This window comes from Takifugu flavidus, chromosome 18 (genome assembly GCF_003711565.1).
Source record: "Takifugu flavidus isolate HTHZ2018 chromosome 18, ASM371156v2, whole genome shotgun sequence".
Lineage (NCBI taxonomy): Eukaryota > Metazoa > Chordata > Actinopteri > Tetraodontiformes > Tetraodontidae > Takifugu > Takifugu flavidus.
The window spans coordinates 1776912-1803931 of NC_079537.1; the positions used below are offsets into that span (position 1 = coordinate 1776912).

The 27020-nt window shown below is 44.1% G+C and overlaps 3 protein-coding genes and 1 pseudogene across 4 annotated transcripts; all 4 read right to left on the reverse strand.

Moving 5' to 3' along the window:
• Positions 1-1826: 1826 nt before the first annotated feature.
• Positions 1827-20092, reverse strand: LOC130514343 (uncharacterized). 2 transcript variants are annotated; one of them, XM_057013871.1, is made up of 3 exons: positions 19979-20092; positions 4398-4492; positions 1827-3823 (listed from the first exon to the last, which is right to left on the reverse strand). In XM_057013871.1, the coding sequence occupies exons 2-3, from the start codon at positions 4408-4410 to the stop codon at positions 2331-2333; spliced, it is 1506 nt and encodes a 501-aa protein (XP_056869851.1). In that variant the 5' UTR covers positions 4411-4492; positions 19979-20092; the 3' UTR covers positions 1827-2330. The 2 variants fall into 2 exon arrangements, with proteins under 2 accessions (XP_056869851.1, XP_056869852.1); XM_057013872.1 differs by lacking the exon at positions 19979-20092 and adding an exon at positions 13393-13541.
• Positions 4996-7629, reverse strand: LOC130514359 (coiled-coil domain-containing protein 134-like). Its single transcript, XM_057013889.1, has 4 exons — positions 7222-7629; positions 6860-7041; positions 5954-6025; positions 4996-5881 (listed from the first exon to the last, which is right to left on the reverse strand). The coding sequence occupies exons 1-4, from the start codon at positions 7265-7267 to the stop codon at positions 5756-5758; spliced, it is 426 nt and encodes a 141-aa protein (XP_056869869.1). The 5' UTR covers positions 7268-7629; the 3' UTR covers positions 4996-5755.
• On the reverse strand, positions 15581-25573 carry LOC130515258 (GTPase IMAP family member 8-like). Its single transcript, XM_057015422.1, has 4 exons — positions 25479-25573; positions 24105-24889; positions 22237-23058; positions 15581-15714 (listed from the first exon to the last, which is right to left on the reverse strand). Exons 1-3 carry the CDS (start codon positions 25489-25491, stop codon positions 22276-22278), a joined length of 1581 nt encoding a protein of 526 aa, XP_056871402.1. The 5' UTR covers positions 25492-25573; the 3' UTR covers positions 15581-15714; positions 22237-22275.
• The window catches only part of LOC130514348 (GTPase IMAP family member 4-like), a 30122-nt pseudogene continuing 18814 nt past the window's right edge, over positions 15713-27020 (reverse strand).

The window sequence follows — 27020 nt, forward strand, 5'->3', positions numbered from 1 at the left end:
AAACAAATGCCACTGAGCACATTAGGAATAAAACAAAGCAATCTTTAATAACTCAAACATATAAAGTTTTAGAGCTTTCTGCATCCTGCTTGACAAGTTGCCATCTGCTTTTTACATACCGCCTGTGTGAAATCAGACTACACAACCAGACACCGAAGGCAACAAAAGTTGCCAATTGTAATAGACACAATCCTTCATTTGCACTACACAGCCAACGTGACTGTTCATCTCAGCCGACACAAACACACGGCATCACCCATCAGTTCGGTCTGGTGACTTAGCGTTCAGCAGATTTCCACCCTAATGGAAATGTGGTGAGTCTGCACTCCAACATTCCCCTAAAATCCCCATCCTTTCATGATGGGCCCAAAGGCGTTTTGATAGCAGAACCCTCACGCTGTCGGTCTTTACAGCTCTGACTTCATTTGACATGAACCTTCTGCATCATGTACAAATGAATCCACAGCAAGGGCTTTGAAAAGACAGAAGAAATTAAAGAGTCCGATGTTTAACTCAACAAAAATCCTTTAATTAGTGTAAGATTTCCTTAATGCAGAGCTTCATCTCAAGGCCACAGTAATAATGTAGGTCCATATCCACATCTGACCTCACTTTTCACACAACTTCCTGTTAAATAAGACTATTTAAGGTTCCATTTAAAAATAAAATTCCATATAGAACTCCACCTGATCACGTTCTTTCTGATGTTTTGGACAGAGTTTAAACTTTTTTAGATCCTTATCGTTTTACATAACTGAATAAATGTACAATGAGGAATGTCAGGAGATTTAATGCAAATGGTGTAATAAATATAAAACCCACCATGTCAACACTAATCATTAAAGTTGCTACATATAAATGCAAATATAACACAGACTATAAGATGGTATGCAAGTTGAATTTAATACTGAATTACCCAAACCTCTTCTGTTTTTAAAGGCGGCTATGAGTTGAACATTTTAAATTCCGAACTTTAGGACAGATGCCACATAAATAAGCTCCCTGCTGAGCAGCGTGACAATTGCGTTGCTATCAATAACACCGGAAGTGGCCCGATTCAACTTAATGAGACAAATAGAACAAATCTCACCATCAATATCTCCTAGTGTGAACTCGTCGCCCAGTTCTGCTAAAGTCGTGTCCATGTTGTCCACTGTGGAGATGTGGTACTCTCCGTTGTCCATCCCGTCTGTCAGCGCTTCACCTCCCCGGCTGTCACCGGAGGGCTGCGTCAGGAAGGCAGCCAAAAACCAGAGGCGAGGCGCACGGCGACGCCTTCGATACCCCTGATCTGATGACCGAGGCTATTCTTTATCGAAAAAAACACAAACACTTCAAGAGAGGCGCACGTCCACTTGGAAAATCGGAATCACAGAGGTTTACGGTGAAGACGACGCCATCTTGCGTTACGCTCATTACGTCATTCACAAACATAGCCGGAGGCGAAGGCGAGCCGTGATTGGCCAATGCCCTGGTGTTGTTGTCATGAGACCAGTCACCATCGTCCAATGAGAAGGCCGGATTTGCCGTGGTCTGATTGTACGTCAAGTGTCAGACGCTTCTGTGTTATTTGAATAATCCGCGCCCCCTACCTGCATGGAAGCAGCAGAACAATCACAAGTTGGCACTGGGAAAGACTTAACACACTAAATTTACCTTTAATTGATGTTGAAGGTAAACGAACATACAGTTGTTAACTATCGTGTCATCCGTCCTTCTGTAATAACCGTTTCCCTAGTTTCTCATTACAAAACTCTTACATTTCTAACATACTTCCCCAAATCCTTTATATGTACAAATCTTGTAAAGCATTTATAACCAAGAAAGATTCAACATTAAAATTGAAGATGTTTATTGGCAGTTAATTCATATATATTTCATATATATTGTTTACATTGCATATCGAGTCACATTAGAAAAGGTTCTGGAAATATTCTCATGTGAATGCAAACAGGAAAATAACAAGAACACCAGAATTATTCCATTATAGAACACTTTTTGGCTTTCTGGCCATCAAAATAAACATCAGTTAAAAACAAATGTTATAGGCTGGTGAGATTACTGTTACAGTAAAAGCATGAAAATGATTAAATTAGACAAACCAACTGTAGGAAATTTGTGTCGTTCTTTAAAATGATCTGCATTTATGATTGTACAGCATCAGTTTAGTTTTGACGGAATTGTGTCAGATTTCATACACTATAAAAAACATACAAACAAAAGTAGGAATCACAATTGTACAGTTGGTGCAGTTAAGCATCTTTATTTGACGCACCCAGAGACCAATATAACTTGATGCAGCAACATTTTAGGTCATAGGTGCAGCAGGGCTAGCAATATTTGTTACACTTGCCACTATACGTGCAGCAGAGCAGCAATATTGTTACACTTGCCTCTATACGTGCAGCAGAGCTAGCAATATTTGTTACACTTGCCTCTATACGTGCAGCAGAGCTAGCAATATTTGTTACACTTGCCGCTATACCTGCAGCAGAGCTAGCAACATTTGTTACACTTGACACTATACGTGCAGCAGGGCTAGCAACATTTGCTACACCTCCTGCGCATATAACAGCCTGCACTCCCGAGGTGAGTCCTGCAGCTCCTCCCAGGCCTACAGCGACTGCGCCAATAGCACTTACTTGCTGCAAGGTATTGAAAGCAGCCTCGCCAGCGCTGGAAGCTTCAGTACCTGCAATGATTCCAACACAACCACCAGCAGCTCCCCCTACTGCTGCCCCCAGAGCCACTGCAGAGCCTGTTATCCCAAGTGTTGTCCCGGTAAGCGATGCCCCGGCTGCAGCTGCTAAAGGGACAGCTGCCCCAAACGTGGCCCCTACAACCAAGCCCGTAACAGCCGCTGCCACCACTATCTTAATTCTCTTCAGCACGGCAGGAGAGAGCGCAGCCTCGTTCCTGCATGTCAAAGATTGCTCCCAGCTGCCACCTGCATGCGTCCCTCTGGACTGGTTCCTACATCTGTTGGTCAGAGGGCTGGAAGGGCTGCCACTCCTCTTCCTTTTGCATCCTTTTCCCCTAAATTTCTCCTCACTTGCCGACTGCCCATCTGCTTCCCCTCGCTCCCTCATCCTTTCCTGTTCTTCCCTGATGATCGCCTCAGCTTCTGAAAACATTGCACTGGTGTAAAAGCCTTCAGCTGTGTGCTTCACCATGTTGTCCACCTTCATTAACAGCTCTTCCACCTGCAGAGTGTTACCAGTTTCTTTATTGTTGAATACATGGTATCTGCCTCCACACCTCTCAATCAGAGAGTTTAGCAAGGGATTTCCGGAGTCCCTTAGGTATGTTTCTATTTCAAGGCCTTCCAGCTCGTCACCTCTAGTAAACAAAACCACAGTATGACGACGGACAGCATTTTCCCCAAATATCCCTGCCAACTGACAGAGAGCCTGGTTTTCACCGTCTGTGTATCGTCCTAATGGAACCACCAGCAGGAATGCATGTGGACCAGGGGCAGCGACAGCCACACATTTGGTTACTTCATCCAAAATCTGCTCCCCACTGAGGCTAGTGTCCCCGAAACCTGGCACGTCCACGACCAGGATTTTCCTTTTTCTCCTCTCTGTGCCATCCTTCTGGGAATCCTGCTTCTCTGTAAGTTCAGTGATCCCGTGCTGGCAGAGCTTGGTGACAGAGCTGCCGCTCATCTTTGACAGGAAATGCCTTCGGCCCAAAATGGTATTCCCGGAGGCACTCTTGCCCGCTCCTGTTTTTCCAATGAGGACTAGTCTGAGTTCCTCATTCCTTCGAGTTTCAGAATTTTCATTTTCCATTAGAAGCTCTCTTTTCTGTTTTTTTCCCTCTGCGTGAAAAATAATGTACAGATCACATCAAGTTTTAAAAGTTCAATTAAATACACCATTATATGCCTTTCATGCAGTTTGTTGGGAAAATAATGTAAAGTTGTTACTCAATTGCAAGCTAAAGACGGGCAGCTTTAGCTGGCCTCTTGTTGCAAATTTATCCTTGCAATTCCAAACAAAATCATCCAAATAATGTAGATATCTAGTTGTGAAAGAAAATGTCAAAACAAAACATTGTAAGAATATTAGATGCAATATGATTTTTGCTGCCACCAACTTCTTGAGAGACAGTGAGATCCCAAAGCTATTTAAGCTGTAAAACATTATACTTTCGTTTAGAGCGAATAATCACGGCCCTCTCACTGCGCTTGATCCTTCAGGCGATGGAATCGTGATCGGTTTATTTAATCTCACTAATCGGTGATCGCCCCCAGACTTTTGATCGCATAGATGCCACTATATTGGTGGTCGGTACCAAATAGCGCTTTGAGTTCGGCGCTATTGAACTCGTCCTCAGCGAACTGTCCACCCTTCTGATCAAAAACAGAAACTGTCACATTAAGATGAACTCACCACGGAAAGACATGGCTCTGTCTGACTCCAAGAAGACGTTTCTTGTTCAACTCCTTCAAACTTCTGGTTCCGTCTTCTTGATACAGCAAATTAAGCTGTAAAACATTATACTTTCGTTTAGAGTGAATAATCACTGCCCTCTAGTGGTAGAACAGAACTTTTATTAACTGTTCTTGATCTTTTCCCTTTAGTTGATCCATCAGGCGATGGAATCGTGATCGGTTTATTTAATCTCACTAATCGGTGATCGCCCCCAGACTTGTGATCGCATAAATGCCACTATATTGGTGGTCGGTACCAAATAGCGCTTTGAGTTCGGCGCTATTGGACCTGGTCCTCAGCGAACTGTCCACCCTTCTGATCAAAAACAGAAACTGTCACATGAAAGATCTTCTCACCCTCAAGAGCCACGTCTTTCCCCCCCCCCCCCCCCCCCCCCCCAAAAAAAATCGTTACTTTTCCAAATCTTCTAAACTTGTTTCATCTTCTCGGTCCAGGTAAAGCTGCATCTCTTCGAATTGTTGAGACGTCACTGTTACTTTATTTCAGAGCGAAGGCTTACTGCCATCTAGCGGTGGATCACAAACGTTATCAGAGCTTTAAATTTCTTTAAATTTAATAACAAAATGGCTTTTATGTGCAATTATCATCAATTCTCAATATACATATAGTTGTCCAACAGTTGTAATATTTCAAAATTACACCAATTTTACGTATAGAGATCTAAAATATGTCCCTTTCAAAGAAAAAGACAAAACAAAAGCAGTATGAATAACATTATTTTTAACATATCTTGCCCCCCAAATGCAATAGTCATAGTTGCCCTCTGATGTTCACAGTTCTTTTTTATGAAGACAAACAGAAATTGTACATGGTCCTTATGGCAAACAAAATGTGACTGCGTCCTTCACAAAAACTTTTTAAAAAATTAGATATATAACAGATTTCTCTTTCAACAAACAACAAATCATAAATGTTGGTATTTTGGTTTGACATTAATAAATCATAACCAGGCCAAGTGTCTCCTCTATAAGTTAGACCACATCTATATTTTGGCAGCCACACATATTAGAATAAAAATGGATTTAGACTGAAACAATAGACCAGATACATCATAGTGGGGTCCTGTAAAGGTATCAAGTACTGTAAATGTATCATATTAAAACTATTTATGTTCCAAAGTACCTCAAGTTTATCAAAAATGAGATTTCCTTTTCAATTCACCAAATATGTTTTTTTTCACGCCACTGCGCCACTTCTCTGTCGTCACGGTCACCACATCGGATCACCTATGAACAGCTGTACATGAGCGCCGATCTTCTTGGCCTCTGCTCTCTGAACGTGCTGAAGTGGCGGCGCTATAGTTCAGAGCGTGAGCGGGAGATGCGAGGGCCTTTCCTGATTTCTTTCCTCTTCTCTTCTTTTCTCCTCCTCTTCTCTTCCTCCCTCAGGATCTTCTTGAAAGCTTCGGCAGTGTGAAGCACCTGGGATGAGATGACGTTTGGTGGACAACCCGATTTAAACTGACAATAATGTAGGACCCATATGCTACTCACGTCGTCGCGCTCGGTGCGGTATGGATTCATAAAATCTGGAGTTTTCTCCGTTATTCCCAGCTCCTGTGACATCTGAACACCCAGTCAGAAATATAAGGAAGGGGGGAAAAAGAAAAAAGAAGAAACGTAAAGATGCTGCACGTCTCATTTCCCACACCAGGAGTCAGAACCTATCAATACTTTGACTTGGTCATGGACGCTATCAGGTCTCCAACTGCTGCCGGCAGCCTTGAAATGAATCTATGCTGTAATTCTCCTGGCGCTTGGCTAAGGTCACAGATTAATCATGCCACAGTTTGGCTCATTAACCGCAGACTGGACAGGGAAAAGCGGTTTATCTGCTTTGTTCTTTTGAGTTGCAAAGGTCACAACAAACGGCGGAGAATCGTGGAGACAAACGACACAATTTGTGGCGCTGGTGGCTGAGAATGGGGACGCAGTTACAAGACAACAGACTGAAGCAAAAGCTCCAGAATGTGAGCCGTGAGGACTTTCTCACATCCCTGCAGCAGCCACATTTTATTGCACTGCCCTGTTATTGCAATTTTCTGTTATATGGCAAAGAAAAATGCATTAAGGTCAACACTTGCAGCTCATTTACACATTATGGTGACACGCCGACGCAATTTAGGTCCTAATACGACGCAAAGATACACAAATGTGTAACTGCTCCCCTGCTATAGATACAGAGGTAATAAAACAGGAAATGTGTATAATAAGGCAAAAAAGCATTGTTTTTCACAGTTGACTGCATCATCATATGGTTTTTTTAAACTTCAAATGTACAGAAAATTACAAACAAATGTCTGAACACTACACAACCCTTTTGGAATCTTGAGGTTGACCAGGTTCACAAGGAGCAGGCCCAGCTGCAGCCCAGGAGAGGTTACGGTAGCGTGTCCTTACCAGGGTGAGGACATGATGGTGGGCCCCTCCTGTGAAGACCCCTGTCTGGTTACAGAAATGGAGCCCCCAGCGCAGCAGGCCGCCCCATTCAGAGTTCCGGTCAAAGTAGTGGTGGACGATGCGCGGGAAACGCAATGCAACGTCGCCAAAAAACGCCGTGTTCTCCACCACATGTGAATAAGCTGCAGAGAGGAGGGAGAAATGGCAAGAGGAAAAAATCTGATGTCACTGAACCAAAGGAACGAGGACGAGGAACATCCTCTCAACAGGGAGAGAGGATGAGAGGTGCACCGGGCGAGTGGGGAGAGTGCACCCAGCAGCTGGAGAAAAAAGGGACAACAGAGGATGAAAATGAGCCAGACCTTCTTTGATCTTGTCGTCCATCGGGAACGGGTCGTCGGGCTGCATGTTGGCCGCAACCAGGATTTGTCTGGAGTCCTCCAACACCTAAAGATCAGCAGAGGAAGGATGTAACAAGACTTCTTTTTCAGGGCTACACAAAAGCTGCTGGCATATTCAACTCTGCTTCACTGAGGACTGCAGGTCGAGAGAAGAAGACTTGGAACGCGAGTTCCTCTTTTCACACGAGCTCCAGAACATTCACCGGACACGAGGACACGTGCCATGGTGGCGCCTTCAAGACATCCTAAGACTCTCAGTGGGAAGGTGGGAAATAACAGGAGAGGCAGAATCCCAGGATAATCCATTCTAGTTGCTATTCACACATGGCTTCTGCAAGGGAAATTCTCTTAGACTTCTGGGGATGGCTGCATGTGTAAATGTGGCTTACCAAATCAATCAATCAATCAATCAATCTTTATTTATATAGCGTCTTATACAATCAAAATTGTTTCAAGGCGCTTTCCAGAATCCAGGCCTGACCCCAGACAAGCAACAGTGGCAAGGAAAAACTCCCCTTTAACAGGAAGAAACCTTGAGCAGGACCAGGCTCATGTAGGGGGACCTCCTGCTGATGGCGGCTGGTAAGGAAAGAGAGAGGAGAGGGGGAGGACAGGTAGAGGATAGGTAGGAGAGGAGAGGGGTAGAGGAGAGGAGAAGTAGAGGGGAGGGAGGTAGTGAGGGGAGGAGAGGAGAAGGAGGAGGAGGGGAAAGAGGAGAGGAAAGAAGAGGAGAGGGAGAGGAAAAGGGAAGGAGGGGAGAGGAGAGAGAGGAGAGGAGAGAGAGGAGAGGAGAGGAGAGGAGAGGAGAGGAGGGAGAGGGAGAGGGAGAGGAGAGGCACAGAGCACAGAAAACACACACAAAAATATGATGCACAATCACTTCAGCGGGGCCGGAGGTCATTATGCAGCTCTGAGGCGGCGATACCTGTAAATAAATAGAGGGGGGGGGAGAGAAGCAGAAAAACTACACAAGAATCAGCATAACTAGTCTGCTTGATGAGGAGAGGAAAGGGGAGGAAAGGAGAGGAAACCATGACCCAGTGGAGTGACAGAGGCTTGTCAGGTGATCATGTTTCCGGACCCCGGCAGCCTTGGCCTATAACAGCATAACTAAGATGTGACCTAACGATTAGACGACCCCTAGGTATGATAATTTGTCTGTCTATGATAGAAACTGGAACTACTGAATTAGTAACAATAAGCTTTTTCAAAGAGGTAGGTTTTGAGTCTGATCTTAAAGTAGCGATGGAGTCAGCCTCCCGTACCTGGACAGGGAGATGGTTCCATAGCAGGGGGGCCTGGTAGCTAAATGCTCGGCCCCCCATTCTACTCCTGGAAACTCTGGGAACCACAAGTAGACCAGCATTCTGAGAGCGGAGCGGTCTATTGGGCTGGTAAGGTATCACTAGCTCCTCCAGGTAGGATGGAGCTAGGCCTCTGAGGACCTTGTAGGTCAAAGAAGGGTTTTAAAAATTATTCTAAATTTAACGGGCAGCCAATGAAGCGACGCCAGTACAGGAGTAATGTGATCTCTTTTGTCAATACCTGTCAGAACTCTGGCTGCAGCATTTTGGATCAACTGGAGGCTTCTTAAAGAGTTGTTTGGACACCCTGATAATAAGGAGTTACAGTAGTCCAGCCTGGAAGTAACAATGCATGGACTAACTTTTCAGCATCATGCCGCGTCAGCAGTTTCCTGATCTTTGTGATGTTCCTCAAGTGAAAAAAAGGCACTTCTAGAGACTAATTTAATGTGTGAGTTGAAGGAGAGATTTTGATCAAAAGTTACTCCTAGATTCCTCACAGAGAGACTAGATGTTAATGAGATACCATCTAGAGTGATCATGTGATCTAATCTCTCCCTGAGAGGTTCAGGACCAAACACCATGACCTCAGTTTTTCCTGGGTTAAGGAGGAGGAAATTTGAAGACATCCAGGACTTTATGTCTTTAAGACAGGTCAGGAGCTTCACTAACTTCTCTGTCTCCTCGGGTTTCATGGATAAATAGAGCTGAGTGTCATCAGCATAACAATGAAAATTTATCCCATGCTGCCGAATAATGTTCCCTAAGGGAAGCATGTACAATGTGAAGAGGATTGGTCCGAGTACAGAACCTTGAGGAACTCCATGGCTAACCCTACTGTATGAGGAGGGAACACCATGGACATGGGCAAACTGGTATCTATCAGATATGTATGATCTAAACCAGTCTAGTGCTGTCCCTTTAATCCCAATCACATGTTCCAGTCTCTGTAACAGGATACTGTGATCAACTGTATCAAAAGCAGCACTGAGGTCCAGCAGAACCAGCATAGAGACCAGTCCATGATCGGAAGCTATGAGAAGATCATTAGTAACTTTAAAAAGTGCTGTTTCTGTGCTGTGGTGAGCTCTAAAGCCTGACTGAAACATCTCAAACAGGCTGTTCCTCTGCAGGTGCTCCAGTAACTGAGTCACCACCACTTCTCTAGAACTTTAGAGATAAAAGGAAGGTTGGATATTGGCCTATAATTGGCTAAGACATCGGGATCCAGTGATGGTTTTTAACAAAACGGCTTAATCACTGCCACCTTGTAGGACCGGGGTACATAACCTGACACTAAAGAACCATTGATCTGGTCCAGGATAGAACTGCCTATCAATGGTAAAACATCCTTCAACAGGTGTGTTGGGATGGGGTCTAAAAGACACGTGGTGGTCTTGGATTTCTGAATTAGCAATGACGGCTCAGAAAAATATATAGGGCTGAAGGAGCTTAAGGGCTCGATGGAGACCCTGTATGTTCCCACAGTCGGCACATCTGGTGATGGTCCAGTTGTTGGGATGGCCTGGTTAGCTTTCTCTCTGATAGCTAGAACTTTATCAGTGAAGAAGCTCATGAAGTCTTCACCACTAAGGGAAGAAGGGATACGTGGATCTAAAACACTGTGACTCTTGGTTAATTTGGCCACAGTGCTGAAAAGAAACCTGGGGTTGTTCTTATTTTCCTCAATCAAAGAAGAAAAATAAGCTGTTCTAGCCTTGCGAAGGGCCTTTTTGTAAACTAATAGACAGTCTTTCCAGGCTACATGGTAGCTGTCTATTTTACAAGAATGCCACTTCCTTTCCAGTCTTCGCACTTTCTGCTTGAGGGTCCTGATATGTGAATTATACCAGGGGGCACACCTCCTCTGATTTACTATTTTCTTTTTCAGGGGGGCAACAGAATCAAGCGTGATTCTCAGTGAGGTTGCTGCACCTTCAGCAATAGAGTCAACCTCAGCAGGGCTAAGATTATAATGATTGATCCCTGGGGAAACACACGGTGGTCCTGGGATCAGCACAGGGATCACTTCCTTAAACTTAGCTACAACATTATCTGAAAGACATCTGCTATAGTAAGACTTTGTTCTGAGCATAGAAGAATCCTTAATCATAAATGTAAAAGTGATCAAAGAATGGTCTGACAGGACTGGGTTTTGAGGGAACACTGACACATGTTCTACCTCAACACCATAAGTCAGAACTAGATCTAGGGTGTGGTTAAAGCTGTGAGTTGGTTGGTTTATCTGCTGGGGAGGAAACCAACTGACTCAAGTAATGAAATGAAGCCATTTCTAAAGCTGTCATTTATAACGTCCATATGGATATTAAAGTCTCCAATGATAATGACTTTTTCCGTTCTAAGGACCAAGTCAGATAAGAAATCAGAGAACTCAGACAGGAACTCTGAATGTGGCCCAGCAGGGGGCCGATATACAACTACAAACAGAAGTGGCTTTTCTGTCCTCCAGTTCAGATGAGTGATGCCAAGAGTCAGGCTTTCAAATGAACTGAAGCTATGTTTTGGTCTGGGATTAATTAATAACTTGGAGTGATAGATTGCTGCCACTCCCCCTCCTCGACCAGTAACACGTGGAATATGATAATTAAGATGGGTAGGAGGAGTAGATTCATTTAAGCTCACATACTCCTCCTCCTGAAGCCAGGTCTCAGTAAGACAAAATAAATCAATGTGATGATCCGCTATCAGGTCGTGCACTAACAGGGATTTACACAAAAGAGATCTAATATTTAACAGTCCACACTTAATTGTGATATTAGTTTCTCCAACTTGTGCTTCAGTATTAATTTTAATAAGATTTTGGTGATTGACCGCTCCCCTGCTCTGTGCTTGGTGAACTTTTAACCGTGGAACAGAGACTACCTCTATAGTGTTAAATATGTTATTGTTGGTGGATGAGGGTTCTAAGGAAGCAGCAGAGAGGTGTGTAAGACAACAACTCTGCATCCTGGTCTGGACCCTGGATTGTCAGGTCACTTTGGGTCTAATAAAATTAGCCAGATTACTAGAAATGAGAGAAGCACCATCTCGCGTGGGATGGACACCGTCTCTCCTAATCAGACCAGGTTTTCCCCAAAAGGTGCTCCAATTGTCTATAAAGGCCACCTGGTTATCGGGGCACCACCGTGACAGCCAGCGACGAAGCGATGACATGCGGCTAAACATCTCATCGCTGGCCAGATTGGGGAGGGGACCAGAGAATGCTACGGAGTCCGACATCGTTTTTGCGTAGTTACACACCGACTTCAAGTTAATTTTAGTGACCTCCGACTGACGAAGCCGGGTGTCGTTGGCTCCGACGTGAATAATAACTTTACCAAATTTACGATTACGTCTCGCCAGCAGCCATAAATATGCTTCTATGTCGCCCGCTCTGGCCCCCGGAATGCACCTAACTATGGTTGCTGGAGTCGGCTTCACGTGGCGCAAAACAGAGTCGCCAATTACCAGGGTCGGTTTCTCAGCGGGTGTGTCGCCGAGTGGGGAAAAGCGGTTAGCCACGGGAAGCGGTTGGTGGTGCACCGCGGGCCTTTGTTTTGGGCTACGCTTCCTACGAACCGTCACCCAGCCGCCCTGGCTAGCCGGCTGCTCGGCTGCTGCCGGGGGACCGCTAGCTGAAGCTACGCTAGGTGGCTCCGCAGCAGCTAGCTTACCCTGGCTACATGACGCAACTCCAGCTAACTCCAAACTGCGGAACCGCGTCTCAAGCTCGCTAAGTCTTGCCTCCATAGCCATAAATAAACTACACTTTCTGCACCTATTCCCTTCACTAAGGGAGGCAGAGGAGTAACTAAACATTTCGCACTCTGAACAGACAAAGACACCGGGTGAAACAGACGGTGAGGCCATGCTAACGCTAGTGATCGGCGAAGCCCTGTATTTGTTTAATATGGGTTGTTTCTCACTGTTATCGGGTGACTAGAATGTCTCAAGTGTTCAAAATTTTAAGTAAAGTGAATACAACACACCAAGTGTTCAATATTAAGTGAATACAACACACCAAGTGTTCAATATTAAGTGAATACGGCACCCCGTGCACAATGCAACCAACGAACGATAGAGGAGACAGGAAGTGACGCAATACTCACGCAATACCCAAAGTCAATATTTGCCTCAGAAGTGTCCTCACACCAACAACCTTTTCCCACAATTCCTTCCAGTCTTCAGTGTAAATATAAATTAAATTATAATAAGAATTTTCCTTTGGAAATATACATTTTCCTTCATTAAATTGCAAGAGACGTTGCTGTGCGTAAACTCAGCAACGTTTCTCTTCATCATTGACCTATAAAATGGGGTCTGGCTGTGTAAGAAAAGCTGGGAAAAAGTTAAAACCTGGAAAATGTCATCCTGGTTATCCAAGAAGCATATGAGGTGTAGTTTGTACTGTTGCACTAACAACCACACCCCCCCCCCTCTCTCTCCGAGACTCCAGACAGGTAGGGGATGGAAACGCTGCGGCGTTTGTTTCTCTCCTCCTCTCCTTTGCTGAGGTCTCGCTTTCTTGAGGTTTTGGTGAAGGCCCAGTCTGGGTAGCCACATGTTTTGAGAGCTGTCTTAATGTGGTCCTGTTCCTTCTTTCTGCCTTGGGATGTGGTGGGTATTTCTCTGGCCCGGTGTTGGAGAGTTCTGATCACTCCTAACTTGTGTTCCAGTGGGTGGTGAGAGTCAAACTGGAGGTACTGGTCGGTATGTGTAGGTTTTCTAGAGGAGATATGAGCATGTGCACACACACCACCCACACCCACACCCCCACACACACGCACGCACACAGAAACAGAAACTGTCACATGAAAGATCTTCTCACCCTTAAGAGCCACGTCTTTCTTTCCCCCCCAAAATCGTTATTTTTCCAAATCTTCCAAACTTGTTTTATCTTCTCGGTACAGGTAAAGCTGCATCTCTTCGAATTGTTGAGACGTCACTGTTACTTTATTTCAGAGCGAAGACTTACTGCCATCTAGCGGTGGATCACAAACGTTATCAGATCTTTAAATTTCTTTAAATTTAATAACAAAATGGCTTTTATGTGCAATTATCATCAATTCTTTATATGTACAAATCTTGTAAAGCATTTATAGCCAAGAAAAATTCATAATTATGATTGAAGATATTTATTGGCAGTTAATTCATACAACACACATATACTGTTTACATTGCATATTGAGTCAACCATTAGAAAAGGTTCTGGAAATATTCTCATGTGAATGCAAACAGGAAAATAACAAGAACACCAGAATTATTCCATTATAGAACACTTTTTGGCTTTCTGGTCATCAAAATAAACATCAGTTAAAAACAAATGTTATAGGCTGGTGAGATTACTGTTACAGTAAAAGCATGAAAATGATTAAATTAGACAAATCAACTGTAAGAAATTTGTGTCATTCTTTGTGTACAGCATCAGTTTAGTTTTGACGGAATTGTGTCATATTTCATGCACTATACAAACATACAAACAAAAGTAGGAATCACAATTGTACAGTTGGTGCAGTTAAGCATCTTTATTTGACGCACCCAGAGACCAATATAACTTGCTGCAGCAACATTTTTTCTTGCTTTTACATTTAAAAGATGCCAAATTACTTAGTGCTTAAAATATTTGATCACTTATCAGAATCAGAATCAGAATCAGATTTATTTAATGCCATTGTTCATGTAGTACACAGTATTACACAAGCTAGGAATTTGTCTCGGTGCGACGCTGCAACATTCAACATAGAGAAGACAATAAACACTAGAATAAGATAAATAAAAAAAGATATATAAATATATAAATAGTAAGGTGTGTATTGTTCATGAGTCCGACTGGCTGCTGTACATGGTGCTTAAGTGATAAGTCACTTGGTGTTCAGCAGCCTGATGGCAGAGGGGAAGAAGCTGTTCATGTAGCGGGAGGTTTTGTTCCGAATGGACCGTAGTCTCCTGCCTGAGGGGAGGGGGGAAACAGTCCGTGACCAGGGTGGGAAGGGTCGGCCGTGATCCGACCTGCACGCCTCCGGGTCCTGGAGATATACAGGTCCTGGATGGATGGAAGCCTGCAGCCGATCACCTTCTCGGCAGCGCGCACGATGCGCTGCAGCCTCAGTCTGTCCCTGGCGGTGGCGCCAGCAAACCACACGGTGATGGAGGAGGTGAGGATGGACTCCATGATGGCCGTATAAAACTGCGCCAACATCCTGGGAGGCAGTTTGAGCTTTCTCAGCTGCCGTAGGAAGAACATCCTTTGCTGGGCCTTCTTGATGAGGGAGCTGATGGTTGGCTCCCACTTAAGGTCCGGGTGATGGTGGTGCCCAGGAAGCGGAAGGAGTCCACAATGGTGATGGGGGAGTCCATGAGGGCAAGGGGGGGCAAAGGGGCTGTGACTTTCCTGAAGTCCACAATCATCTCCACTGTCTTCTGAGCGTTCAGCTGCAGGTTGTTGTGTCCGCACCAGGAAACCAGTCGAGCCACCTCCCTCCTGTAGGCAGTCTCGTCTCCATTGGAGATGAGCCCGATGAGGGTGGTGTCATCCGTGTGTCATATTTCATACACTATACAAACATACAAACAAAAGCAGGAATCACAATTGTACAGTTGGTGCAGTTAAGCATCTTTATTTGACGCACCCAGAGACCAATATAACTTGATGCAGCAACATTTTTTCTTGCTTTTACATTTAAAAGGTGCCAAATTACTTAGTGCTTAAAATATTTGATCACTTATGCTGTTAGCTGTGCTTGCTGAGGCCTGTTTCATTTCTATAGTCCATAGTTGCACATCATAAAATTGAAGTAAAGCATGAACCGGAGCTTACTTGTTAAATCCAGTATTTATTTTTTTAAATTGAATTCATAACTGGTCTTCTCTGAGGAACTGCTCTTTTCTTCTTCCGTGTGCTGTGTTTTTTCCTTCACCACCTTGACTGTCAGACCACTGACCGCTGTGGCCACAGCAGCCACCGAGCCAACACTTGCCGCTATAGGTGCAGCAGGGCTAGCAACATTTGCTACACCTCCTGCGCATATAACAGCCTTCACTCCCAAGGTGAGTCCTGCAGCTCCTCCCAGGCCTACAGCGACTGCGCCAATAGCACTTACTTGCTGCAAGGTATTGAAAGCAGCCTCGCCAGTGCTGGAAGCTTCAGTACCTGCAGTGATTCCAACACAACCACCAGAACATCCACCTACTGCTGCCCCAGAGCCCCTGCAGAGCCTGTTATCCCAAGTGTTGTCCCGGTAAGCGATGCCCCGGCTGCAGCTGCTAAAGGGACAGCTGCCCCAAACGTGGCCCCTACAACCAAGCCCGTAGCAGCCGCTGCCACCACTATCTTAATTCTCTTCAGCACGGCAGGAGAGAGCGCAGCCTCGTTCCTGCATGTCAAAGATTGCTCCCTGCTGCCACCTGTATGCGTCCCTCTGGACTGGTTCCTACATCTGTTGGTCAGAGGGCTGGAAGTGCTTTTCCCGCTAAATTTCTCCTCACTTGCCGACTGCCCATCTGCTTCCCCTTGCTCCCCCATCCTTTCCTGTTCTTCCCTGATGATCGCCTCAGCTTCTGAAAACATTGCACTGGTGTAAAAGCCTTCAGCTGTGTGCTTCACCATGTTGTCCACCTTCATTAACAGCTCTTCCACCTGCAGAGTGTTACCAGTTTCTTTATTGTTGAATACATGGTATCTGCCTCCACACGTCTCAATCAGAGAGTTTAGCAAGGGATTTCTGGAGTCCCTTAGGTATGTTTCTATTTCAAGGCCTTCCAGCTCGTCACCTTTCGTAAACAAAACCACAGTATGATGACGGACAGCATTTTCCCCAAATATCCCTGCCAACTGACGGAGAGCCTGGTTTTCACTGTCTGTGTATTGTCCTAATGGAAGCACCAGCAGGAATGCATGTGGACCAGGGGCAGCGACAGCCACACATTTGGTTACTTCATCCAAAATCTGCTCTCCACTGAGGCTAGTGTCACCCTCAAGAGCCACGTCCCCCCCCCAAAAAAATCGTTATTTTTCCAAATCTTCTAAACTTGTTTTATCTTCTCGGTACAGGTAAAGCTGCATCTCTTCGAATTGTTGAGACGTCACCGTTACTTTATTTCAGAGCGAAGACTTACTGCCATCTAGCGGTGGATCACAAACGCTATCAGATCTTTAAATTTCTTTAAATTTAATAACAAAATGGCTTTTATGTACAATTATCATCAATTCTTTATAGGTACAAATCTTGCAAAGCATTTATAGCCAAGAAAGATTCACAATTATGATTGAAAATATTTATTGGCAGTTATTTCATACAACACATATATTGTTTACATTACATATCGAGTCAACCATTAGAAAAGGTTCTTGAAATATTCTCATGTGAATGCAAACAGGAAAATAACAAGAACACCAGAATTATTCCATTATAGAACACTTTTTGGCTTTCTGGTCATCAAAATAAACATCAGTTAAAAAAAAATGTTATAGGCTGGTGAGATTACTGTTACAGTAAAAGCATGAAAATGATTAAATTAGACAAATCAACTGTAAGAAATTTGTGTCGTTCTTTAAAATGATCTGCATTTATGATTGTACAGCATCAGTTTAGTTTTGACGGAATTGTGTCAGATTTCATACACTATAAAAAACATACAAACAAAAGTAGGAATCACAATTGTACAGTTGGTGCAGTTAAGCATCTTTATTTGATGCACCCAGAGACCAATATAACTTGCTGCAGCAACATTTTTTCTTGCTTTTACATTTAAAAGATGCCAAATTACTTAGTGCTTAAAATATTTGATCACTTATGCTGTTAGCTGCGCTTGCTGAAGGCCGGTTTCATTTCTATAGTCCATAGTTGCACATCATTAAATTTAAGTATTTCTTGCCAAGCCAGCAGCTTGCCCATGCAGCTGCTGAAGATAAAGCTGCCCCAAACATGGTCAGTACAACATAGCCCGTAGCAGCTGCTGCCACCACTATCCCAATTTTCCTCAGCACGTCAGAAGAGAGCGCAGCCATGATCAGGCTCTCAATTTCTCCTCACTTGCCGACTGCCCATCTGCTTCCCCTTGCTCCCTCATCCTTTCCTGTTCTTCCCTGATGATCGCCTCAGCTTCTGAAAACATTGCACTGGTGTAAAAGCCTTCAGCTGTGTGCTTCACCATGTTGTCCACCTTAATTAACAGCTCTTCCACTGCAGAGAGTGTTACCAGTTTCTTTATTGTTGAATACATGGTATCTGCCTCCACACCTCTCAATCAGAGAGTTTAGCAAGGGATTTCCGGAGTCCCTTAGGTATGTTTCTATATCAAGGCCTTCCAGCTTGTCACCTCTAGTAAACAAAACCACAGTATGATGACGGACAGCATTTTCCCCAAATATCCCTGCCAACTGACAGAGAGCCTGGTTTTCACTGTCTGTGTATCGTCCTAATGGAACCACCAGCAGGAATGCATGTGGACCAGGGGCAGCGACAGCCACACATTTGGTTACTTCATCCAAAATCTGCTCCCCACTGAGGCTAGTGTCCCCGAAACCTGGCACGTCCACGACCAGGATTTTCCTTTTTCTCCTCTCTGTGTCCTGGCCATCCTTCTGGGAATCCTGCTTCTCTGTAAGTTCAGTGATCCCGTGCTGGCAGAGCTTGGTGACAGAGCTGCCGCTCATCTTTGACAGGAAATGCCTTCGGCCCAAAATGGTGTTCCCGGAGGCACTCTTGCCCACTCCTGTTTCCGATGAGGACTAGTCTGAGTTCCTCATTCCATCGAGTTTCAGAATTTTCATTTTCCATTAGAAGCTCTCTTTTCTGTTCTTTTCCCTCTGCATGAAAAATAATGTACAGATCACATCAAGTTTTAAAAGTTCAATTAAATACACCATTATATGCCTTTAATGCAAGATGTCTGTGTAAATTCTTAGTCATCCAGGTCATTGTATCCAAGGTAGTTTTCTCTGTCAACTGGACTGGGTTTCTTCTCTTGAAGATGTTTCGCCTTCTATCCAGAAGGCTTCTTCAGTTCTGAAATCGCTGGGGAGAGAGCTTGAAAATATATAGCCCCTGTGGACCATTGGCATGCTAATGATCTGGGTGGTCACCTTAGAGTCGTTAGCAGGGTCGTTGGTCGGGTCGTTCACCTAGTTTCTGTTGAGGTGTCTCCCCTTTGTCTGCTGGATCACATGGTGATGAGTCACTGGGTCTCCTGGAATGGTGTGAATGTTTGTTTTGTTGTTGGAAGGAGTGGCGGACTGCATTGTATGTGGGTGACAGGAAGTGCCTCAGGCCACCACCTCTGTTTAAGGATGGTTTTTCCAATTTAACATGGATAGCTTCCTTGACCCCCTTTCAAACCAGCGGTCTTCTCTGGCCAGTATCCGTACTAGTAAGGATACCGGCCAGAGAAGACCGCTGGTGAAGGAGTGAACAAGAAACGTCTTCTTGGAGTCAGACAGAGCCATGTCTTTCCGTTACTAGTAAGGATACTGGCCAGAGAAGACCGCTGGTTTGAAAGGGGGGTCAAGGAAGCTATCCATGTTAAATTGGAAAAACCATCCTTAAACAGAGGTGGTGGCCTGAGGCACTTCCTGTCACCCACATACAATGCAGTCCTCCACTCCTTCCAACAACAAAACAAACATTCACACCATTCCAGGAGACCCAGTGACTCATCACCATGTGATCCAGCAGACAAAGGGGAGACACCTCAACAGAAACTAGGTGAACGACCCGACGAACACACCCTGCCAACGACTCTCAGGTGACCACCCAGATCATTAGCATGCTAATGGTCCACAGGGGCTATATATTTTCAAGCTCTCCCCAGCGGTTTCAGAACTGAAGAAGCCTTCTGGATAGAAGGCGAAACGTCTTCAAGAGAAGAAACCCAGTCCAGTTGACAGAGAAAACTACCTTGGATGCCTTTAATGCAGTTTGTCGGGAAAATAACGTAAAGTTGTTACTCAATTGCAAGCTAAAGATGTGGCAGCTTTAGCTGGCCTCTTGTTGCAAATTTATCCTTGCAATTCCAAACAAAATCATCCAACTAATGTAGATATCTAGTTGTGAAAGAAAATGTCAAAACAAAACATTGCAAGAATATTAGATGCAATATGATTTTTGCTGCCACCAACTTCTTGAGAGACAGTGAGATCCCAAAGCTATTTAAGCTGTAAAACATTATACTTTCGTTTAGAGCGAATAATCACGGCCCTCTCACTGCGCTTGATCCTTCAGGCGATGGAATCGTGATCGGTTTATTTAATCTCACTAATCGGTGATCGCCCCCACACTTGTGATCGCATAGATGCCACTATATTGGTGGTCGGTACCAAATAGCGCTTTGAGTTCGGCGCTATTGGACCTGGTCCTCAGCGAACTGTCCACACTTCTGATCATAAACAGAAACTGTCACATGAAAGATCTTCTCACCCTCAAGAGCCACGTCTTTCTTTCCCCCCCAAAATCGTTATTTTTCCAAATCTTCCAAACTTGTTTCATCTTCTCGGTACAGGTAAAGCTGCATCTCTTCGAATTGTTGAGACGTCACTGTTACTTTATTTCAGAGCGAAGACTTACTGCCATCTAGCGGTGGATCACAAACGTTATCAGAGCTTTAAATTTCTTTAAATTTAATAACAAAATGGCTTTTATGTGCAATTATCATCAATTCTTTATATGTACAAATCTTGTAAAGCATTTATAGCCAAGAAAGATTCACAATTATGATTGAAGATGTTTATTGGCAGTTAATTCATATATATTTCATATATATTGTTTACATTGCATATCGAGTCAACCATTCGAAAAGGTTCTGGAAATATTCTCATGTGAATGCAAACAGGAAAATAACAAGAACACCAGAATTATTCCATTATAGAACACTTTTTGGCTTTCTGGCCATCAAAATAAACATCAGTTAAAAATAAATGTTATAGGCTGGTGAGATTACTGTTACAGTAAAAGCATGAAAATGATTAAATTAGACGAATCAACTGTAAGAAATTTGTGTCATTCTTTGTGTACAGCATCAGTTTAGTTTTGACGGAATTGTGTCAGATTTCATGCACTATACAAACATACAAACAAAAGTGGGAATCACAATTGTACAGTTGGTGCAGTTAAGCATCTTTATTTGACGCACCCAGAGACCAATATAACTTGCTGCAGCAACATTTTTTCTTGCTTTTACATTTAAAAGGTGCCAAATTACTTAGTGCTTAAAATATTTGATCACTTATCAGAATCAGAATCAGATTTATTTATTGCCATTGTTCATGTAGTACACAGTATTACACAAGCTAGGAATTTGTCTCGGTGCGACGCTGCAACATTCAACATAGAGAAGACAATAAACACTAGAATAAGATAAATAAAATAAGATATATAAATATATAAATAGTAAGGTGTGTATTGTTCATGAGTCCGACTGGCTGCTGTACATGGTGCTTCAGTGATAAGTCACTTGGTGTTCAGCAGCCTGATGGCAGAGGGGAAGAAGCTGTTCATGTAGCGGGAGGTTTTGGTCCGAATGGACCGTAGTCTCCTGCCTGAGGGGAGGGGGGAAAACAGTCCGTGACCAGGGTGGGAAGGGTCGGCCGTGATCCGACCTCCACGCCTCCGGGTCCTGGAGATATACAGGTCCTGGATGGATGGAAGCCTGCAGCCGATCACTTTCTCGGCAGCGCGCACGACGCGCTGCAGCCTCAGTCTGTCCCTGACGGTGGCGCCAGCATACCACACGGTGATGGAGGAGGTGAGGATGGACTCGATGATGGCCGTATAAAACTGCGCCAACATCCTGGGAGGCAGTTTGAGCTTCCTCAGCTTCCGTAGGAAGAACATCCTTTGCTGGGCCTTCTTGATGAGGGAGCTGATGGTTGGCTCCCACTTAAGGTCCCGGGTGATGGTGGTGCCCAGGAAGCGGAAGGAGTCCACAGTGGTGATGGGGGAGTCCATGAGGGCAAGGGGGGGCAAAGGGGCTGTGACTTTCCTGAAGTCCACAATCATCTCCACTGTTTTCTGAGCGTTCAGCTGCAGGGTTGTGTCCGCACCAGGAAACCAGTCGAGCCACCTCCCTCCTGGAGGCAGTCTCGTCTCCATTGGAGATGAGCCCAATGAGGGTGGTGTCATCCGTGTGTCATATTTCATACACTATACAAACATACAAACAAAAGCAGGAATCACAATTGTACAGTTGGTGCAGTTAAGCATCTTTATTTGACGCACCCAGAGACCATATAACTTGCTGCTGCAGCAACATTTTTTCTTGCTTTTACATTTAAAAGGTGCCAAATTACTTAGTGCTTAAAATATTTGATCACTTATGCTGTTAGCTGCGCTTGCTGAGGCCTGTTTCATTTCTATAGTCCATAGTTGCACATCATAAAATTGAAGTAAAGCGTGAACCGGAGCTTACTTGTTAAATCCAGTATTTATTTTTTAAATTGAATTCATAACTGCTCTTCTCTGAGGAACTGCTCTTTTCTTCTTCCGTGTGCTGTGTTTTTTCCTTCACCACCTTGACTGTCAGACCACTGACCGCTGTGGCCACAGCAGCCACCGAGCCGACACTTGCCTCTATAGGTGCAGCAGGGGTAGCAACATTTGCTACAGCGACTGTGCCAATAGCACTTACTTGCTGCAAGGTATATTGAAAGCAGCCTCGCCAGCGCTGGCAGCTTCAGTACCTGCAATGATTCCAACACAACCACCAGAACATCCCCCTACTAGTGCCCCCAGAGCCCCTGCAGAGCTGTTATCCCAAGTGTTGTCCCGGTAAGCGATGCCCCGGCTGCAGCTACTAAAGGGACAGCTGCCCCAAACGTGGCCCCTACAACCAAGCCCGTAACAGCCGCTGCCACCACTATCTTAATTCTCTTCAGCACGGCAGGAGAGAGCGCAGCCTTGATCCTGCATGTCAAAGATTGCTCCCTGCTGCCACCTGCATGCGTCCCTCTGGACTGGTTCCTACGTCTGTTGGTCAGAGGGCTGGAAGTGCTTTTCCCGCTAAATTTCTCCTCACTTGCCGACTGCCCATCTGCTTCCCCTTGCTCCCTCATCCTTTCCTGTTCTTCCCTGATGATCGCCTCAGCTTCTGAAAACATTGCACTGGTGTAAAAGCCTTCAGCTGTGTGCTTCACCATGTTGTCCACCTTCATTAACAGCTCTTCCACCTGCAGAGTGTTACCAGTTTCTTTATTGTTGAATACATGGTATCTGTCTCCACACGTCTCAATCAGAGAGTTTAGCAAGGGATTTCTGGAGTCCCTTAGGTATGTTTCTATTTCAAGGCCTTCCAGCTCGTCACCTCTCGTAAACAAAACCACAGTATGATGACGGACAGCATTTTCCCCAAATATCCCTGCCAACTGACAGAGAGCCTGGTTTTCACTGTCTGTGTATCGTCCTAATGGAACCACCAGCAGGAATGCATGTGGACCAGGGGCAGCGACAGCCACACATTTGGTTACTTCATCCAAAATCTGCTCTCCACTGAGGCTAGTGTCACCCTCAAGAGCCACGTCCCCCCCCCCAAAAATCGTTATTTTTCCAAATCTTCCAAACTTGTTTTATCTTCTCGGTACAGGTAAAGCTGCATCTCTTCGAATTGTTGAGACGTCACCGTTACTTTATTTCAGAGCGAAGACTTACTGCCATCTAGCGGTGGATCACAAACGTTATCAGAACTTTAAATTTCTTTAAATTTAATAACAAAATGGCTTTTATGTACAATTATCATCAATTCTTTATAGGTACAAATCTTGTAAAGCATTTATAGCCAAGAAAGATTCACAATTATGATTGAAAATATTTATTGGCAGTTATTTCATACAACACATATATTGTTTACATTGCATATCGAGTCAACCATTAGAAAAGGTTCTTGAAATATTCTCATGTGAATGCAAACTGGAAAATAACAAGAACACCAGAATTATTCCATTATAGAACACTTTTTGGCTTTCTGGTCATCAAAATAAACATCAGTTAAAAACAAATGCTATAGGCTGGTGAGATTACTGTTACAGTAAAAGCATGAAAATGATTAAATTAGACAAATCAACTGTAAGAAATTTGTGTCGTTCTTTAAAATGATCTGCATTTATGATTGTACAGCATCAGTTTAGTTTTGACGGAATTGTGTCAGATTTCATGCACTATACAAACATACAAACAAAAGTAGGAATCACAATTGTACAGTTGGTGCAGTTAAGCATCTTTATTTGACGCACCCAGAGACCAATATAACTTGCCGCAGCAACATTTTTTCTTGCTTTTACATTTAAAAGATGCCAAATTACTTAGTGCTTAAAATATTTGATCACTTATGCTGTTAGCTGCGCTTGCTGAGGCCTGTTTCATTTCTATAGTCCATAGTTGCACATCATAAAATTTAAGTATTTTCTTGCCAAGCCAGCAGCTTGCCCATGCAGCTGCTGAAGATAAAGCTGGCCCAAACATGGTCAGTACAACATAGCCCGTAGCAGCTGCTGCCACCACTATCCCAATTTTCCTCAGCACGTCAGAAGAGAGCGCAGCCATGATCAGGCTCTCAATTTCTCCTCACTTGCCCATCTGCTTCCCCTTGCTCCCTCATCCTTTCCTGTTCTTCCCTGATGATCGCCTCAGCTTCTTTAAACATTGCATTGGTGTAAAAGCCTTCAGCTGTGTGCTTCACCATGTTGTCCACCTTCATTAACAGCTCTTCCACCTGCAGAGTGTTACCAGTTTCTTTATTGTTGAATACATGGTATCTGCCTCCACACCTCTCAATCAGAGAGTTTAGCAAGGGATTTCCGGAGTCCCTTAGGTATGTTTCTATATCAACGCCTTCCAGCTCGTCACCTCGAGTAAACAAAACCACAGTATGATGACGGACAGCATTTTCCCCAAATATCCCTGCCAACTGACAGAGAGCCTGGTTTTCACTGTCTGTGTATCGTCCTAATGGAACCACCAGCAGGAATGCATGTGGACCAGGGGCAGTGACAGCCACACATTTGGTTACTTCATCCAAAATCTGCTCCCCACTGAGGCTAGTGTCCCCGAAACCTGGCACGTCCACGACCAGGATTTTCCTTTTTCTCCTCTCTGTGTCAGTCTGGCCATCCTTCTGGGAATCCTGCTTCTCTGTAAGTTCAGCGATCCCGTGCTGGCAGAGCTTGGTGACAGAGCTGCCGCTCATCTTTGACAGGAAATGCCTTCGGCCCAAAATGGTGTTCCCGGAGGCACTCTTGCCCACTCCTGTATTTCCGATGAGGACTAGTCTGAGTTCCTCATTCCATCGAGTTTCAGAATTTTCATTTTCCATTAGAAGCTCTCTTTTCTGTTCTTTTCCCTCTGCATGAAAAATAATGTACAGATCACATCAAGTTTTAAAAGTTCAATTAAATATACCATTATATGCCTTTAATGCAGTTTGTTGGGAAAATAACGTAAATTTGTTACTCAATTGCAAGCTAAAGATGTGGCAAATAATACTAGCTTTAGCTGGCCTCTTGTTGCAAATGTATCCTTGCAATTCCAAACAAAATCATCCAACTAATGTAGATTCTAGTTGTGAAAGTAAATGTAAAAAAAAAAAAAACATTACAAGAATATTATATGCAATATGATTTTTGCTGCCACCAACTTCTTGAGAGACAGTGAGATCCCAAAGCTATTTAAGCTGTAAAACATTATACTTTGGTTTAGAGCGAATAATCACGGCCCTCTCACTGCGCTTGATCCTTCAGGCGATGGAATCGTGATCGGTTTATTTAATCTCACTAATCGGTGATCACCCCCACACTTGTGATCGCATAGATGCCACTATATTGGTGGTCGGTACCAAATAGCGCTTTGAGTTCGGCGCTATTGGACCTGGTCCTCAGCGAACTGTCCACCCTTCTGATCAAAAACAGAAACTGTCACATTAAGATGAACTCACCACGGAAAGACATGGCTCTGTCTGACTCCAAGAAGACGTTTCTTGTTCAACTCCTTCAAGCTTCTGGTTCCGTCTTCTTGATACAGCTAATTAAGCTATAAAACATTATGCTTTCGTTTTAGAGTGAATAATCACTGCCCTCTAGTGGTAGACAGAACTTTTATTAACTGTTCTTTTCCCTTTAGTTCAGGCCTGGCCAACCCGCGGCTCCCGAGCCGCATGCGGCTCTTTGCCTGGTTTCATGCGGCTCTAACGTTCATATCGAAGTTTGAGTTTGTGTGTTTTTAATGTGCGTGTTCGTTTCGCTTGAGTTCAATACGGTACCTTCGCCAAACGCGCATGCGCGGTAGATGAAAATACCGCAAAGTTTCTCAGTAGGGACAAGATCTTTTGAGTAAACAATTAGTGTCAAGTTCGCCTTCAAAATGGCAGGGAAAAAAATGCACAGCCAAACGAGAAAACCTGCACGGAAGCTTCGTGACTCGGTTCCGCGATCTACAACTGAAAAGGCCACAGATTGCATTCCTTGTTTCCCCTTTTAATGTGGAGACGCACTGTTGGAAAGCCCCGCTAGCCACAGATGAGGCTGCAGCTGAGTTGGAGATGATCAATCTTTGTGAGGAGCACCAACTGAAACCTGCTTTAAGGGAAGGGGCCATTGAGTTCTGGAAAAGTGTGCCAATGGAAAAATACCCCAATGTCAAACAGGCTGCGCTTAAGATACTGTCAATATTTGGGTCAACATACGTCTGCGAGTCTGTGTTTTCTACCCTGAAACACGTGAAACCAAAGCATCGATCTGTTCTGACTGACACCCATGTGCAACAACTGAATACAAGCCAGATTTGAAGAGGATTGGAAGCAAGGAATGCCAGAAGTCCCACTAAGCAACATGCATAGTAAGAGAAAAAAAAGATATTTTAATAATTATATTTTTGTTTGTGACCTTAGTTGAATTGAGAGTTTGTGTGAGAGAGACAGTGCACACAATGTTCATTGTTGAAAATGACTGGCCCGTGGTCTGTAGAAGTCAAATTCTGTCATTATCATGTTGGTGTGTGGTGGACTTGGATTTCTGAATTAGCGATGACGCCTCAGAAAAATATATAGGGCTGAAGGAGTTTAAGGGCTCGCTGGAGAACCTGTATGTTCCCACAGTCAGCACATCTGGTGATGGTCCAGTTGTTGGGATGACCTGGTTAGCTTTTCTCTGATAGCTAGAACTTTATCAGTGAAGAAGCTCATGAAGTCTTCACCACTAAGGGAAGAAGGGATACGTGGATCTAAAACACTGTGACTCTTGGTTAATTTGGCCACAGTGCTGAAAAGAAACCTGGGGTTGTTCTTATTTTCCTCAATTAAAGAAGAAAAATAAGCTGTTCTAGCCTTGCGGAGGGCCTTTTTGTGAACTACACAGTTCCAGGCTACATGATAGCTGTCTATTTTACAAGAATGCCACTTCCTTTCTAGTCTTTGCACTTTCTGCTTACGTGCAATACCGCGGATATCCGTTACTCCCTTCATTGTCAATCATGAGATACT

Coding starts and splice junctions, on each gene's coding strand:
- LOC130514359 (XM_057013889.1), bottom strand. CDS start 7,267: ATGCAGCCCGACGACCCGTTCCCGATGGACGACAAGATCAAAGAAG. Junction 6,026..6,859: donor ACCATCATGTCCTCACCCTG/GTAAGGACACGC, acceptor CTGGGTGTTCAG/ATGTCACAGGAGCTGGGAAT. Junction 5,882..5,953: donor ACCGCACCGAGCGCGACGAC/GTGAGTAGCATA, acceptor ATCTCATCCCAG/GTGCTTCACACTGCCGAAGC.
- LOC130515258 (XM_057015422.1), bottom strand. Junction 23,059..24,104: donor ATGGGCAAGTGAGGAGAAAT/TGAGAGCCTGAT, acceptor GTGGCTCTTGAG/GGTGACACTAGCCTCAGTGG.